Consider the following 12,223-nt stretch of genomic DNA (forward strand, 5'->3'; position numbering starts at 1 on the left):
CTGGCTAGCACGCCACAACCCCTGCATAAATTGGAGGACCTGCTCTATAACGTTCGAGGACGGGGTCTACCAAGCACCAACAAAGGAGAAATCCTCCGCTCTGACTGTGGGGAGGGCAGAGATCGTCGACCAAACCCACGCCCCCCACCCCCAGAAGGACTGCCGGAGCAATACTCGGACTTTGCAGACGTCTTCGGGGAGGAGGAGGCAGACCAATTACCCCCCCCCATCGCAAGACGGACTGTGCAATCGAACTGCTCCCGGACGTCCCATTACCCAAGCCCAAAATCTACCCCATGACCCAGAGGGAATTGGCGGCGCTGCGAGAATTTTTGGACAAAAACCTCTCCAGGGGCTTCATCGAACTGGCAAACTTGCTGGTTGGAGCGCCTGTCCTATTCCGAGGAAAGAAGGACGGCACCCTGAGACTATGCACAGATTACCGTGGATTAAATTCCGCCTCCCTATCCAACAAATACCCCCTTCCCCTCGTAAAATACATGCTGGCACACTTGTCAAAGGGAAGGGTGTTTTCCAAACTCGACCTCCACGAGGCGTACTACAGAATTCGCATCAGGGAGGGGGACAAGTGGAAAACGGCGTTCAACTGTCCCTTGGGCTCCTTCCAGTACAAGGTACTGCCTTTCGGTCTTGCGGGGGCCCCGGGGGTCATCATGCAACTCATCAACGAGGTGCTGCATGACCATCTATTCAAAGGAGTCCTAGTTTACCTAGACGATGTCCTAATCTACACAAGGAATCAGAGGGAACACGAGAGATTAGTGAGACAAGTTCTCACTAAGCTCCGGAAAGCCAAACTCTACACTAAGCTGTCCAAGTGCGAATTCCACAAGTCGCGCTTCGACTACTTAGGGTACAGAATCTCTGACAAGGGCATAGAGATGGACCCCGCGAAGGTTCAGGCAGTTTTGAGCTGGGAACGCCAACGCACCAGGCGCCAGCTTCAAAGCTTCCTTGGGTTCGCGAACTTCTATAGGTCCTTTGCAAGGGGGTTCGCGGAAATTGCCCTGCCCTTAACCGATTTACTAAAGACCAAAGGCGTCGGGGAGACGTGCAAGGTCAAAAACCCAGGGGCTGTGCTTAATTGGACTCCCAACTGTCAAACTGCTTTTGACAGGCTAAAAGCGCTGTTCACAGCGGAGCCAATCCTGTCCCACCTGGACCCCGAACAGCCTTTTGTGGTGCAGGCGGACGCCTCTGATTTCTCAACTGGGGCCATCCTACTGCAAAAGGATTCCGCTGGAATCCTGAAGCCATGCGCCTATCTCTCTAGGAAATTTTCAGAGACAGAGAGGTGCTGGCACATGTGGGAAAAGGAAGCCTTTGCAGTTAAAGCAGCACTGGAGGCTTGGCGTCACCTTTTGGAAGGGGCGACTTGCCCGTTTGAGGTCTGGACAGACCACCGCAATCTCGAGGCACTCCGTACGCCCTGGCACCTCAGTCCCAAACAGATACGCTGGGCTCAGTTCTTCAGCTGGTTCAACTTCCAGCTGAAGTTCATACCAGGAAAAAAGAATTTCCTGGCAGACGCACTCTCCTGACTACCCCAGGATGTGGAGCCCATCTCCGACATCGTCGGGACTGTGCTCTCTGACTCCCAGCTGGGTCTGGCGGCTGTCACCCAGGGATGCGCTCAGGGACAGCCTGCCCCCCCCTGCAAACGACTCCGGTGCAACCCGCCCCAAGGCGCAGGCAACCACAGATGCCAGGTGGGCTACGGGCAGATTTCATAACAGCAATAAAATCTGACCCCTGGCTCCTCGCCAACCCTAACAAAGTAACTATGAAACAGGACCTCGCATGGGCGGAGGAAAGGTTATATGTTCCTGACTCACAAAGACCGACGATCCTTAGCAGATCGCATGACAGCAAACAGGCTGGTCACTTCGGGTTCCTGAAAACCCTACACCTAACTTGGCGACAGTTTTGGTGGCACTCGATGAGGAAGGACGTCAAAATATATGTGGCGTCCTGCCCGGTGTGTGCGATGGCCAAGTGACCGGCTGGTAAACCCCAGGGGCTGCTGCAACTCGTGGCTGAACCCTCCCGCCCTTGGGATGAAATCTCTCAATGGATTTCATTGTGGACTTACCGCCTAGCCAAAAGAAAACGGTCATTTGGGTAGTCAAAGACTACTTCTCAAAACAAGCCCATTTCGATCCCGTCAGCACAACAGCTGGTGAAACTTTTCCTGGTACACGTGTACCGCCTCCATGGGTGCCCCTCCCACTTGGTGACCGATAGGGGCACACAATTTACCTCGAGGTTTTGGCGGGCTTTTTTGAAACTAATAGGCACCCAGCAAGCCCTGTCAACCTCCTGGCATCCCCAGATGGACGGATCTACAGAGATCCTTAATGCCACACTGGAGCAATTTCTCCGCTCCTATATAAACTACCACCAGGACGACTGGGTGGACCTACTCCCGTTTGCAGAGGTCGCATACAACAACGCGATACATCAAAGCACGGGACAAACCCCCTTTGGGATGGTGTCGGGTCGGGAGTTCGTCCCCATCCCTGAGCTACCCCAGCTCCCGTCCCCAGCAGTGGCCGCCTGTGATTGGGGTGCGAAACTCTCAGATTCCTGGCCGGTCATCAAGGACGCGCTTAAAGAGGCGCAAACCACATACAAACTGCAAGCGGACAAACACCGGCGCCAACAACCAACGTTTCGGGTAGGGGACCTGGTCTACCTATCCACCAGATTCATCAAATCACCGCAACCGTCTAAGAAACTGGCCCCCAAATTTATTGGGCCATTCCAGGTGACACAAATCGTGAACCCAGTCATGGTGCGCTTGGACCTGCCCCATAATTTAAAGCGGCTGCACCCGGTGTTCCACTGCAGCTTACTTAAGCCGGCAAGTGACCCCTCCAGGTGGCACCCATGCATGCCCCCCCCACCAGTGATGATAGACGGACAGCAACACTTCAAGGTCAAGGAGGTACTAGACTCCCGCAAGCTGCGGGGCTCCCTCTAGTACCTAGTCAAATGGAAACACTTCCCACACCCTGAGTGGGTCGCTGCCCGCAACATCCAGGCTCCCGACCTGATCCGCAACTTCCATACCGCCTATCCCTCCAAACCCTCAGCGATTTCCTAAAGGGGGGCAGTATGTCATGATCACCATTGCGATGCTTGTGACATCGCAACGGCTCGCATGACAATACAGGGAAATGGGTCCCTGGCGGATTAAGGCAAAGGCAACTATGAAACACAAAGGAAAGCAACAGGTGCAGGAAACTAAGTAACAACCGAGACTGGCGGCGCGGAAGACAACGATACAAAGTTGCCAACAAGCAATTGACTAAACAACAAGAGAGGCGCGCCCGAGCTGTCAAAGGATTAAGAGCCTGATCGCCCGGCAATGAATCATTACCGTTCAGGAAGGTGATCGAGGCGATGCCCGGGGCGCAGGGGGGCTTAACTACCTCTCACCTGACAGGGACGAAACTGGTGGGACTCGTGGGACGCACCTGGAATAAGGGGGGTGGAGCACTGACCGGTGCAGGCTATTTAAATCCCGTTCTGGTGCGCTCCCCTCACTCTCAGCTTTTTAAAGGCATGCACTCTGTTCCTCAATAAAGCCAGAACCTAAGCCTACGCTAGCGTCTGTGTCTTTACTGGATCGCAGGCAGAGCCTGACAGACTCCAAGACCCATGGCATCTTGTCTTCTGAATGTGGAGGAAGGGTCTCTTCCCAGTGGGAATCTGCCCTGCCTGAAGGTTCAGCAGAAGTGCTTTGAAACTGTTGCAGGAGCAGATCTTCCTCCAGATTGAAAATCAAGCTGATGAACTTCCAGGGTTCATCACCTTCATCTGACAGAAGCTCTCAAAGTTTGATGGAGCATTGTGGGGACACCCCAGGGCATTTCTGCTCTCAAACCAACCTTTGGTTCAGACTGTGGTTGGTCTTCCTCTATCCCCTTTTTAAAAATCTCATCCTCTCCCAGAGGGGATAGATAAAAAGACAGGGCAGTGAAGATAAGTGGTTGGAGCATCCATCTTTAGCTGCCTCTCATCTCTGTCTCCAGGGGCTGGAAGCGGGGAGAGAGGTCATCCTCTGACCATCCCGGTTGAGGCAGCAGGCCAGACTGGGGCTCTGTAGAAGAAACCTATAAACCATGGGTTCCAGCTGGATGCTTGTCAACCACAATGTACTCATGCTCCAGGTTTGCATCAGGCAAGGTCCAACTCTAGCTTGGCACATTGCGTGAACTGGATCTATGTTCTGTAAATTTGCTGGAGAAGTAAAAAGGCAATTCCAGGAATCCATGTTTAGGGGTCTTCAGGGCCAGCTTGCTTTGGGGTATGGTTACGTCTTCCAGAGCCTGAGACCTCTTTGCTGTTACAGAAAAGGCAAAATTGATCTACTACATACTATTTTTGCAAAATCCGTGGAACTAGGAAATAGTAACTTGTAAGAGACCTTGGGAGAAACAAACTTTGAAGGGTGGTGTACTTATTTTGAAAATACTTTTTAACCCCCCTGACCCACTCCATACATTATTCTAAGCCATGGTTTGTTTAATTGTGGTTGAATACACCACCGTTGTCTGCATTTGCACAGCACTAAAATCATACCAGGGCTTACAAATCACAGTGTCTTGTTCTTGCATGATGTGTAAATTTAAATACGGACTATAGAAACTGGCTTATGGTTTAGCACAGGGGTGAGTGAAGTCTCCTTTCTCACCGCCGTTGCTGAAAATCAGTGCTTCAGCTTGAGGTGGGAAGTTGTGCTTGCTTTAGGAAAAAAAAAGCATTAAAATTATTTGGAAAGCGTGCTTCAGGCCTCAGGGGAGCCCAGCGCCTCTGCTTCTCATTAAAGCAGCCGCACCATTTTTCAGCTGCCTGAGTCAGAAGATGCTGCAGTGAACAGCCACGTTTAATGAGCGGCTGCCTTAAAGCATCTCTTTCATTCCACCTTTCTCAGATGCTGCGGTAAATAGCGGAGCCACGCTGTGGCCGAGTTCTTGCAAGGCCGAAACACTTCTTCCAAATCATTTCCAAAGCATGCTGGACCCTTGAAAGCCAAGTGTAACTCTGAAGTTTCCACTGCTTAAGAACAAGGAAAACGCTGACGTCTAAAAAGGAGAAAAGGTAGTAGAAATTCATCTGCCAGCCAGCATATGTGATACCACCACACCCTGTTTGCATCATGGTGGTACCAGCCTGCTGCCAATTAATGGCAGGATGTAGGTGATGTTGGGTGCCCTTGAAAAGCTAAGCAAGATCTGACCTAGTTGGATGAGGGACACCAGAAAATGGACTAGCCAGAAAACATCCTGTTGAATTCCAAGAAAATTACATGGAAGCATCTGTGAAGTTACAGGCAAAGAGTTTGTCCCTGAAGAGGATATACCTTTATTACAAAAATGCTACTTATGGAACTGAGCCACCAAAAAGCTGCCCTTTCTTGCAGAAACAACCTTTTCTGAAGCATACCTTGCTTTTTTTTCACCAGGAGACTTGTGTTGGACTGAAAGAAGGATGTTTTCTGTGTTTTGCATGGACAGGAAGGTGTCAGTTGCCAATATCCAAAGACCAATTAGAGGGCTTTGTTTATCAGTTCTAGTGTTCGTGCTGCGCGGTGAGCTTTGGTGCATGAAATGTTAAATGTGTCCTCAATCTTGCTGCTCATTAATTTGCCTCAGTTTGGACACCGTCCACCAAAAATACGAAGTCTGAATAGATGGGTTGGCTAAAGTATGTGCAGCTTACTGCTTCAGTCCAGCTGTTTTTAGCAATACAATCATGTGCTGAATTGCAGTTTGTTAGTTTTTAACTGTATTGTTCGCCCTTCTAATATATGGTATATATCAGCTCTATATTTAATTTACCTGTTCTTTTTAATACTTGGTTCTTTCACTTCCGTTTATACATTTTCTTTTTCCTTAAGAAGCTTTTGCTTCTGTCTTTAAAGAATTATAAAAAAATATTTTGTTTGTTATGGTTTCCCAGGAATTTCTGTTGCATTATCAGGGGTGCCAGCTGGGGAATTCTGGGAGTTGAAGTCCACACATCTTAAAATTGCCGAAGTTGGGAAACACTGTCTAATTGGATTCAAAACCTATCACTGGGCAATATTACTTTCTCGGCCACTATAAGTACTGGTTTAAATATTTCCCCCCACTTTTTTGAAACTGAAAAGAAGTCCAAAGGGACTTACCAGCAGTCTCTTCCCAGGCTTAATGGACAGGACATTCTGGCTAGGTGACAAGCCTTGGTCTGTCTAACTATGAACTATTGAATAGATCACCATGTGTTGGAGGCACAGAGCTGGCTAACCCCAAGTAGAGTAAAGCTTAAGTGTTTGTACCCTCTGAATGTCAGCTGTGAAAGAGAGAATGATGGAACTTCAATATGATACTCAAGATTGCCTTTAGGATGTAGTTATATCTGCCGTGACAGGGGAATCTCTCATCTGGAATAGAATTTGACCACTTTTCCAGTCCCAAGCCGATCAGGTTGCAAGTGGACTTCCAGCGGAATTCTGGCTTGGTTGAGAAGAAATTAGAGAGGAACAAGAAACACATTTCGTACTTGTTTGCTGTCTGGATCCATTTTTGTTACAGACATAACAGAGATTTATGACTGTACAAGACTTCTACATTTTAGTCAAGAGGAAGATCTCGACGTTGCCTTCTGGTGACAAAACATTTTGACAGCAAAAAGACCATGTAATACAGATGGACAAACTGTTATCCTCCATTGGCTGGTGGGCACATCTAATCTCTTCCTTGCCCTTTACGCAAAGAAACACCCACCCACAAATACAGATGAAAGCTAGCCGGGGGTCTGCAGAGTGTGGTCAACAAAGTCAAGATGGTGGCTGCGGTGGTGCAATCGAAGGGGAGAATTATGAGAGAAAATGGGAAATTGGGATTATGAAGTGGGAGCCTAGCAGGGAGGTTGAGCGAGATGGTCTGCGAGGTCCCTTTTGTCCTATGAAGGAGAATCGCCTTGAAACTGAACTTTGTCAATGCTGCTTTTTAAGACTAAATGTACCTTTTTTTTCCCTTCTGCAGAAGCATCGGTGGAGACCTGCTGCTCCCGTGGATATGAATGGGCGAGTCAGAAGAAAGACTGTAGGCTTCTCCCTTCAGATCTGGATTCCAAGGAATGCAGGTAGATGGCAAAGTGCTTAGCTGGTGTGTTGCTGCGTCAGTCCAATACCGCCTCCCTCCTCCCTTAAGCTGGCTTCGCTTCCTGGGTGTTTCATTGGCATATCTATGTGAGGTTCTTGGCAGCAATATGGAAATAGCTTGCCATGTTTTCATTTGTTTCATTTTTACTTTCCAGAAGGGTCTGAGTCCTAGGAGGTCCTGGTAGTCTCCCATCCAAGTATGAACCAGGTCAAATCCTGCTTGTCTTCCACGCTCAGACAAGATTGCCCACATCCTGCCACCTGCTGAGATGCTCCTCGTGTCCATTTCCCAACCCCCCTCAGGCAGCCCTCTTTCGGTCACGAATTTGGCTGCTTTGCCCAAGCCAACATTAGTTCCTGTAGGAGAGTCAGCCTCTTCTGGGAAAATGTTATCTTGATTGTTCTCTCCTGTTTTCAAAGCTGCAACTGTGGATGTTTTGGCAAAGCAAGTGTCTTGTGTGATTATATCAACCACTGAGTTTGGACATTTGGATTTGTCTTGGCATTAAAATAGGCCTCCTGCCATGAAGTGGTGAGAAGACAAAATTTACTTGACTTAGAAGTCATAATAATAATAATGATACTAATAGTAGTAGTAGTAATAGGACAAATAATACTAAGAAGAAAAGATGAAGCTAAATTGGAGGAAAGGAAAATGCTTGCCTGCCTACACAGGATTAGAATGGAAATGAAACATTCTATTAAACTAGTGTTATTCCAACTTGGCAAGCAGAGCCCACCTCTGGAATTTGGAGTGACATATCCCAGATTTACCACTTTAATTGATAACAAGACTAAACTTTCACAGACTTTCCCTATAAATATTTAGCATTCAACTTTCTTATATGAGTCTTTTGAACAAAGTTTCTTTTGTTTTCTTTTTGTATTTAGTTTCAAAATAACAGGCTAGTGCAGCTTTCTTGTTTAGTGATAATGTTCTCTTGAGAAAACTCCCAAATTACACTGGTGCAGCCACAAAGAACAGGGGATGAGTTCTCTTGTTAACATTTTCTTAATCTCTAACTTGATCTTGTAATAGTTTTTCTTTTAATGGAAATAAAGGAAAGTAAGATAGAGTTCTCCAAATTCTGTCGGGAAATCTCAGCTCGTTTTAAGCATGTGCCCTGCGGAGGGGACAAAGGAAAAGATGAATGAGTTCTAGATTTGCATATTAATTTAATGAAATAGGGCTTTCTTTGCTCTGTGAGAATCCAAAGGACAGTGAAAAAAAAGCCCATTCTGTTTCGTCAGAGGTCCCTGTCAACTTGCTCTTTGATTGCTTTGGTGGGCTGTGCAATGTTTTGGATTTGAGTTGAAAGGGGTCCTTCCAAACGTAGCACCTTCTGGGACTGATCAAAGCAGCCTCGTCTTTCTCCAGGATCTTCGGGTACAGCTGAAATTGTCCTGCTGTGGCCATGGAATCGTGGACAAAGACCCAGTTGGTTTAATAAGCTGTAAGCCCATTCTGTGTTTCTGCTTCGATGTATTCTGAGTTGTCTGTTCCAAACTGAACCTGAAGCATTGCACAGCCCTACATGGGAAAAAATACTTAATTTATCGAGCCCAGGAGGTGGCTCAGTAAACGCTGGGAAACAAGAGAGGTGCTCTGTGTAGACCAGCCTGTTTTACATGGATATGGTTAAGCGTGATACCTGGATGCCAGTCTAGGCTAAACCAGGATGTCAAACCTGCTCAGTGCAGATGTTGGGATTTCTCAGCAGCACGGTGGTTAGGCTACTATCTATACTCCTTTTAAAAGAATTTTATTGAATTTGAAGCAAAGATAAAAACTACAAAAAAGAGAAAAAAAGCTACAAAAAAAGAAAAACGAAAAAAGCAAGAAACACAAGAAAAAAGAATTTTTGAAAGTTGCACAGAAAGGTGATTTCCGACTTTCAACAGGAAGAATATTCAGCAAGGCTCATATCAATACTGCTGGACATTTGTCCAACCAAGCATAGAGCTACTGCTTGAGCAGTGAGAAGCTTGCAATGCTGTCCTGGTGGAGCTGGGCCCAGAGCTTCCTCTGTCCCACTCTCTTTGCAGGATAGCCCAGGAACAGTGCTGCCTCAGTCAGCTGGAGGAGCTGCATTGCACAACTGGAATGGCCATTGCCAGCAAGCAAGAAGATTGTGACTTGCCGAGGGAAAATTCCACCTGTGAAGACAAGATCATCAGGGTGAGATTTTGGAGGGGATGTCGAAATGATTGCATGGAAATTTGGAATTTTCTTTTGTAACCAGAGCTGGATGCTATTCATCTACTTCAGTACATTTCAAACTGTAGTTCTAGAATTCGCTGGTCCCTGGGTGGTTCTTTGAGGGTTCCCCAGTAAGATGTTGGGCAACGGGATATGGAAAATGCCAGGTATTTTCAATTTTTCCTGACAGCGCATCCCACGAAAACAGTGCTTTCCCTAACCCAGGGTTTCTCAACCCAGGTTCTGTGGCAACCTCGGGTTCTGCGAGAGCCCACTAAGGGTTCCCTGGGAAATCACGATTTATTTAAAAAATTATTTCAAATTTGGGCAACTTCACATTCAGGAGGTTAAGTTTCATTCTTTATTTTCATTTTAAGAACACTGTTAATGCATAGATACAAGCATACCCATGAAATGAATATAATTTTGCAACTTCTGGCCTATATTTGAGCCTGAATGTGCAGGGGTTCCTTCCAGGTTTTCCGAGGCCTGAAAAATATTTCAAGGGTTCCTCCAGGGCCAAAAGGTTGAGAAAGGCTGCCCTAAAAGATGGTTTACAAAACTCCTGGACATCCTGCACATTGTTCAGTGTGCTTAATTCTGTGTTGTGGGCTTCAGACCAGGGGAACAGCTGAGTGGCTGTTGCCCAAAGCTTGGAAAAGTCCCAATATTTTCAGAGCTGTTCTGAAAGGATTAACCCCAAAAGGGAGCACAGGAGAAGGACAGCTGAGGCTGGGATAACGTGATAAATTAATTTCCCCTGCACAGAAATGTTGTCACTGCTGCTTTTTGGGGAAGGAGGCGCAGAAACAAGGCCACAGCTGTGAACAGAGCCTCTTCATGGGCTACCAGTGTGGACTGGTGTTCAGAGCTTGCTGTGTCGAAGGGCAAGAAAGCTTGGATGCTGTGATCGTTGACAATCCTAACAAAGAAGTAGGTAAGTCATGCAGAGGAGAAAACTTCCTTGGAGAAAGGAGCAACAAGTTTTGAATGGCAGGAGAATTGTGGCATGCTCTTTATAAGATGACTTATAATGTGTAGGGAGATTTAATCTGTAGAACCGGAGACTAGCCTTTAACCTGGAAGAGCAAAGCTGCTGTGGGGAGAAGTCACACCATTGACCATGTTGACCTTGTGTTCATTCCTCCATCTAGACATCTAGATGTTACTGGAAAAGCTTCAAAGGAAACCTTCCCTGTTTCCTCTGTTGCTGTTGTTTTGACAGTGAATGAACCAGCCAATTTCTCTACCAGTAGCAGCTGGGAAGCATGATCTAAGGTAGCTTCCAAACGATGTGTTTAAGCTTCCAGAATTGTTCTGGGCCTTAGTTAAGATGGTCGGGCCACTTTTTGCCCTTGGCTTCGTCCTAATTTTAGCAGCTCTCCGCAAGTGATTGATTTTGATCCACCCCTCCCCGGGGTCAGCCGTGGGAGGAGGAAGAGAGGTTAACAGGGTGGTGTTTCCACCCACTTCCAGTTCTAACCCTCCCCATTGCTGACTGCAGATCTGCCACTAATGATTTGCAGTGATTACTTCTGGGTAAGCTGGCCCACAAAAGATAAAATACTGCCCACTACTATCCTTGAAATGTGATTTCTAGATTTTATACTACTGTCAGGGAACACATTTTCATTGTTTATATGCCTGCTGAAAAGTCTCTAAGCATCCGTCTGTCATGAGTGCCGTTGAGCTAAAGTCATCAGCGCAATGGCACTCATGACAATGACAAGGAAATAGGTGAAGGGGTACAAGTTAAGTAGCCATCAACCCACAACGACTAACGGCTAACAAACAATAGCTAAACGGATCACGGAGCCACCCAAGCCATCAGCGGCAATACAACGGGGATCGCCCAGCTGAAAGCAATCAGCAGAAGAATGAAAACCTGAGGATGGGCGATCCTGGAAACCCTCAACCAATGGCAGGGCAACGCATGGGACAAAGGGGGGTGACGTGACCGAGAGCGAGGGGGCGCTGACCGGCGCGGGGTATTTAAACCCCGCACCGGCGCGCTCCTGTCACTCTCAGCTTTTTTCTAACAACGTTGTACCTACCCTGAAATAAACCAGAGCCTGCTTTGCAAACCAGTGTCTGAACGTTATTCAGAGGTAGGCAGCGCATGACATAAAGCTGAGAGTCATAAACTCAGCCTCGCCGAGCCCCACCGGACGACAACGAGCCGCGGGAGGAGTAGACGGCGAGAAGACCAGCAAGATGAGGCCGGAACGACGCGGGCAAGGAGGGCGAGCCGCGCGGCAAGAGACAGAGGAGGACCGACCGAGGCCAGAGGCACCGCGGACTCCCGGAGCCATGGACGCCCACCCCACCCGACCCGAGCCTCAGCTCCAACCCCAAGGGGAGATGGCGACGGAGGCAACCCGACCGCGGGAGGGAGCAGCACGACTTCCGAAACCAGCGGAGGACCCCGCGCCCCACATCGCACCCCAGCAACGGGCGTGGAGCGACAGCCCCACGATGCTCGACACGGAGGAGGACGACGGAGACACCCATCAGACGGAGGAGGAAGCGGACCCGCGGCGGAGGGACGATGAACCCCACCGGCAACCCACCCCCGAGGACGCGCCAACGGAACCGGCCCCAGCGGCGGCGCGGGCTGTGGACGAGGAGGCACGAGCTGAACTCGCGGCCATGCGGGCTCAGCTGACGGAACTCCGGACCATGCTCCAGGCGCTCATGCCCCCCGCGCCACCCAACGACGTCCCCGCACAAGCCCACACCCCGAGCGAAGCACCGAACACACACGGGCCAGCGGAGAGCCAGCAGACGGCACAGGCGGCCGACACCACACCCCGGGAAGCGAGAGGCGGGGCCGCACAAAACGCCCGGGC

General features: G+C 48.7%; 1 protein-coding gene across 2 annotated transcripts in view; it reads left to right on the forward strand.

The window, feature by feature from the left end:
• The window catches only part of FBLN1 (fibulin 1), a 73,348-nt gene that overhangs the window by 12,028 nt on the left and 49,097 nt on the right, over nt 1–12,223 (forward strand). For both annotated transcript variants that reach the window (XM_063308334.1, XM_063308335.1), the window contains exons 2-4: nt 7,056–7,155; nt 9,221–9,353; nt 10,143–10,311. In XM_063308334.1, the coding sequence (XP_063164404.1) occupies nt 7,056–7,155; nt 9,221–9,353; nt 10,143–10,311 (402 nt within the window). The remainder of the gene's footprint in view (nt 1–7,055; nt 7,156–9,220; nt 9,354–10,142; nt 10,312–12,223) is intronic.

Source organism: Candoia aspera, chromosome 7, assembly GCF_035149785.1.
Source record: "Candoia aspera isolate rCanAsp1 chromosome 7, rCanAsp1.hap2, whole genome shotgun sequence".
Lineage (NCBI taxonomy): Eukaryota > Metazoa > Chordata > Lepidosauria > Squamata > Boidae > Candoia > Candoia aspera.